This window comes from Delphinapterus leucas, chromosome X, assembly GCF_059928025.1.
Source record: "Delphinapterus leucas isolate spDelLeu-1000000601 "Yukka" chromosome X, BTC_Dleu_Yukka2, whole genome shotgun sequence".
NCBI classification, from domain to species: domain Eukaryota; kingdom Metazoa; phylum Chordata; class Mammalia; order Artiodactyla; family Monodontidae; genus Delphinapterus; species Delphinapterus leucas.
This window is the reverse complement of record NC_143150.1, coordinates 101604881-101610064: the sequence shown is the minus strand read 5'-3', so window position 1 is coordinate 101610064 and position 5184 is coordinate 101604881. Positions and strand designations below refer to the sequence as shown.

At 47.5% G+C, this 5184-nt stretch overlaps 1 protein-coding gene across 1 annotated transcript; it reads left to right on the top strand.

The window, feature by feature from the left end:
* The first annotated feature begins 890 nt into the window (after window positions 1–890).
* Window positions 891–1690, top strand: LOC111169583 (small integral membrane protein 12-like). Its single transcript, XM_022563896.2, has one exon. The coding sequence runs from the start codon at window positions 949–951 to the stop codon at window positions 1225–1227; it is 279 nt and encodes a 92-aa protein (XP_022419604.1). The 5' UTR covers window positions 891–948; the 3' UTR covers window positions 1228–1690.
* Window positions 1691–5184: the final 3494 nt, after the last annotated feature.

Genomic DNA, 5184 nt, shown 5'->3' with positions numbered 1-5184 from the left:
TAACTCAAAATTGAGCAAATGATGCAATCAATTCATTACAATAAAAAAGGCCTGATTCTTGATTTTATAAAGAATACTTAAATAATTAATATGATGGTTTAATAATAAAAAAATGTTGACAGATTCTTGAAAAAACTACTGATTTCCATTATTTAAAACAATTCTAAACTAATGCCCTGTAATGCAAAATATTTGGATAATACCTCTGAATTGCTCTTATTATCAAATTGCTTTTTTTTCTTTCTGGAAGGTTCCATATGTTTCACTCTTCCCCAGATTAACTCCTTCTCATCTTTCTGATCTCAACCTGTTGTCACTTTCTCAAATTGGCATTTTTCTTAGCCCCCAAATATAACCATTTTTTTTCTGATATCCTCTTCCATTGTATATTCTTTCAAAACACTTATTGCAATTTATGATTCTGTATTTATTTTGTATTTATTTCCTTATTGAATTTCTCTCCAACTAAACCTTAACTTCCATGAAGGTAAGGTATCTGTTTCGCTTTTTTCTTTTTTTTTTTTTGACGTTCCAGACCATCTAGCACAATGCTCGGCTCTTAGTTTGTGATCAGGAAATACTTGTTGAATGAACTGAAGAATAAAAAAGTGATAATCCCTCACCGTGTTAGCTGATATTTCCAAAACACTAATTCATTTTGAGAGAGAAAAATGTAAGTTAAAAAGAGCACTATCAATCATACGATCCCGCAATTCCACCTCTGGGAGTACATCCAAAAGAAACAAAAACACTAACTGGAAAAGATATCTGTACCTCCATGTTCACAGCAGCATTATTTACAATATACAAGATCGCGGGCGCCAGTGGGCGGGGTCTGGGGCGAGGCCCTGAGGGCCGCTGGGACTGGCGGCTTCGGTGCTACGGAAGTGAGAGCACAGGCGGAGGGTGGGGGCCAGACAGCGGGGTGTGAGCTGCGGCGCAGATGTCATGTGGCCTGCGCTTTGGACTGTGGTGAGTACCTATGCTCCTTATGTCACCTTTCCCGTGGCCTTCGTGGTTGGGGCTCTGGGCTACCACCTGGAATGGTTCATCCGGGGGAAGGATCCCCAGCCTGTGGAGGAGGAGAAGAGCATCTCGGAGCGCCGGGAGGACCGCAAGCTGGATGAGCTGCTAGGCAAGGACCACACCCAGGTCGTGAGCCTTAAGGACAAGCTGGAATTTGCCCCTAAAGCTGTCCTGAACAGGAACCGCCCGGAGAAGAACTAATGGAGGACACAGGGCCCTATGGGTCCTTCTGGGGGCCAAGAGTGGTCCTGCCACCATGTCGACCCAGCAACCAGAACCCACATCTGATTTGCTTTATCGCTTCTTCTGGCCCCTCCCGCCCCACACAGCCACACACATACTGGCTGCTCTGCTATGGCCAGGCAGACACACTAGTAGCTGAGGGGCCAGTGAAGAGGAAGGCCCGTGAGGGTTCTGGCCTGAAGGCTGCCTCTGCTGGATGGTGGCCACAGCTGCTCAGGCTTCTGCGCTGCTAGGTGCACCACTGGGAGGAGAGTGATGAAGTGAACATTGGCCGTCAGTCCCTGTGGGGAGGCAGTTTGGCCTCAGGTGGGAGTGGCTGGGATTGGGGTGATGCCTTTAGGAGGGGTACCTACATGCCTGGTTCTAGTTTGCACTGGGAAGAGTTCAGAAATCTACCTGGCTCCCTTAACTAGCTTGCTTTGTCCTTTGTGCTCATTCTCCCTGAAATCCTGTCCTGTCAGCTCAGGAAGGGGATTCCCCTGGGAAGGAAAGCAGTTTTCTGTTCTTGGGAGCCCAGGCTGTTCACCTTGGGGCAGGTGAATTTGCTTGAAAACAATCACCGTCTTTCACCCCCACCCCATTACTGTGTAGTGCAAAACTTGATTAAAGTGGCGTCTGAGAACCATTTTGATCTAATCCTGTCTTCTAGGTGGTGCTGGGGTCTCCTAGGAGTTATGCAAAGCAGTCATCTCCGGGTAGGATAAAATTGGCCTTTAACTAAGGACTTTGGGGCCCTGGAAGCTTTGTTTTACTAGCGTGGCTGCACTGGATCCTGGAGGCGGTGAGTCCTGGAGGCGCAGGTTCCCAAGGGCCTTTTTATCATGATAACATGAGGCTTATATACTTTCAAAGTCTACATTAAGAGTAGACCAGGGAGCTTAACAATTGCTATCAAATTTTCCAACTTCATACACACATGTACACATACTTTTCCCTATAAAAGTAGTATATGTACGTTAAATTTGGTAGGGGTTTAAAAAAGGTTACCCACACTCGGAGGGCTCTAGTACAGATAAAATGTTAACATTTTGGTATCTTTCAGCAATTCTTGGACTAGTATTTTTAGATATTTATTACTGTACATTTAATTTTATATTCTTTTTTTTACATAGTGTTTCATATCATAATCACTTTCCTATCTTATCACATGGCCTTCATAATCCTAATTGTTTTCATTAGCTGTATAATTGCCCATCAAGTGGGAATATAGCATAGTTTGTTTTTAACAGTTTCCCTATTGCTGGACATTTGGGTTGTTTCTGGTTGTTCACTAGGAGAAATATTGCAAAGAGTATCTTATATAAGGATTTTCCTGCATTTTTGGACTAAACGGTAGGAACAGTAAATGGCATTTTGGATGAAATGGGACGAACGGTTTTAAGGGCCTCAATGCATAATACTAAATGTCTTTCCTGAAGGGCAGTAGGAGCTTATACTAAATGCTGCCACTAAGGATGTTGTCGGTGAGGTTGGAAGGGGTGAGAGTAGAGAGCAGACCTGTTGCCTCACGAAGTCAGCTGACCTTTAACCTGAGTGAGCAAAGGCAAGTGATGAGTATTTGATGAAGAATGAAGCTGCCTTAAAAGGGGGAGGCTGTTTGCCCTGCCTCTTACCTCAGGATCTGAGGCCCAGTGGTGTTAACAGGTGGGTGAAGGTGGAATTCCTGAACAGGTAGAGATGCCGGCTGTGGAGTGGGAGGAGTGGGGGGACGTGGAAAGTGGTAGCTAGAGAAGGAGGGGCAAGTCGAGTCGGTGGCTTCCCCTCAGTCGCCGAGCCCTGCTGGGAATGTTGAGATGAGCTGCTGTTGCTTCTCAGGGCATATATCCAGTGGGGAGTGTGGGGAAGCAGGGTCTGCTGCTGAAGTGAGGATGAGGTTTCTGGTTCTGAAAGGATGTGCTAATAAGCTTAGCTTGGTCACAGGCTCAGGCTGACGCAGGCCTCATGGGCAGACCAGTGCTGCTCCCCTGTGGCAGTCCTGAGGACGACCAAGCCTGGGATCCCTTCACTAGGCGAAACCACCAGTAGCAGACTCTCTTGCCTACAGGGGTCAGTCAGGTGGCTTAAATGAGCGGCCAGGCCAGGTACTAGAAAGCACAGGCCTGCCTAAAGTGGGCAGTGGCTGTGCAGCTTCTTCCAATTTGTGCTGCTTGCCCAGAGATACCAGATTGAACTTCTGATTTTTAAATGTTGACAATTTATTTTTTAAAAAATTCTAAGCATGCTAACATACCCATAGGGTTAATTTGACCCAGTGGCAGCCAATATGCCACCTGTCAAGCTGCCCCTTGCCTTCTTATGAAATCTGAGAGATATGCTTTGTTTTTAAGCAATCTAACAACTGTGGCAAACATTAGATCCCAGGATTGGTTTCCCTCGAAACACTTTTGGGCATCCTGCACATATGTAGTTTAATATCAGGCTAAGCAAAACATTACAGGACAGAAAACCTACAGAAATAACACACAAAAAGTTTTCCCACAGACTAAGACATTTTTGGGTTTTCAGATATTTTAGAATAACCCTGCCACCACTGATGTACGTCCTCCCAGTGCCTGATGGAAGAAGCACTATGTTTGGAAGTCCAAGTTGCTCCCTTTTTCTAGTCTCACTTTGTGCCTCTTTTAAATAATTTTATTTCCTCGGGCTTGCCCTCACTGAATTTTTGCCTCCAGCAAGTCTATTAGTATTCTCAGCTGGCTCTTTCTTTCCCAGGGCTGGCTGAGCTCTGCTGCTACCGTGGGGCTATGAGATAGAGCGTGCTTTCTTGCCTCTGCTCAGGTGTCATCAGGCAGCAGGGTTTCTGTGGGTGGGGCAAAGGTGGGCCAGGCTTGCTGGGACCAACAAGGCATAGACTGGTTTTCTTCCACTCTTGCTGATTCACCTTGGAGGCGCGTGACCCTCTTTTGGGTTGGCCCAGCAGTCACGATTCACTGAAACACAGTAGTAAGTAGATGTGCTTGGGGCTTGGGGCTTTTACCCACCCCTCCCTGCCCCCGCCCCGGGTCTTTTCCCAGCCTGGTGATAGTAGTGGCTTTAGAACTGCGTTAACCCGTCTGAGCATGGCCGGGATCACTTCTCTGCCCTCAGTGGCCCAGGGTCTGGTGCTTTTCCACTCTCTCTCGAGCCTTTCCTGTGCCTGTTGCTGTGTTAGCTCAAGTCAGTTGGGCAGCTGCCAGGACAATCCTGCTAGGGGGCCCTTTGACTCCTGTCAGCTTCCCAGGGCCCCAGGCTGGTGAGGCCGTCGGCCGAGTGAAACACCATGGGATCAGCGTCCCCAGAGTCGCTTGGGAGCCAGGCAGTGAAAATGAAAAGGCTCGTGCCTTGCCTCACTTTTCCTTTTCCACTCTGGTGTGGGTCACTAGGCATTTGTAGAGTGGTGAGCCAGGGTGGTATGGTACAGTGAAAATAAAGTGGATTCTCGAGCCTGACAGACTTATGAGTACTGCCTCAACCACTAGCTGAATGACCTTGGGCAAGTCACATAGCCTTTCTGAGCCTCAGGTATCTGTTATCCTCATCTGTAAAACAGGGATAAGAGTACCTATTTTTGCTGGGTTGTTGCAAAGTTAAGGTAACATATGTAAAGTTCTTAGCAGAGTCCATGGCAACAAGTAGGTGCTCGATAAATGTTGGCTGCTGGAGTTTTATTGCAGGAAAAACAGTTCCATGTAGCCTTGTGATCCTAGTGAGCTAGGGATCCGGAGGGGAGAGCAGCCGTGGTTGGGAGGGTGATCACAGGGACCCACCCTCACAGGGACCCTCTCAGGCCTGGTGGTTGAGGGCTTCTTAGGAGTATTTTACAGGAAAGGCTGCCTTGTCCAAGAACCAGGCTGGCCACGGGGGTGCAGGCTTCAACCTGTGCTGCTAAGTAGTAGCCGCATCGGTGCCGTCTCAGGGTCAGAGACAAGACGGGCG

Excerpts from the sequence above, each read along its gene's own strand:
- LOC111169583 (XM_022563896.2), top strand. The coding sequence starts at position 949 with ATGTGGCCTGCGCTTTGGACTGTGGTGAGTACCTATGCTCCTTATGTC.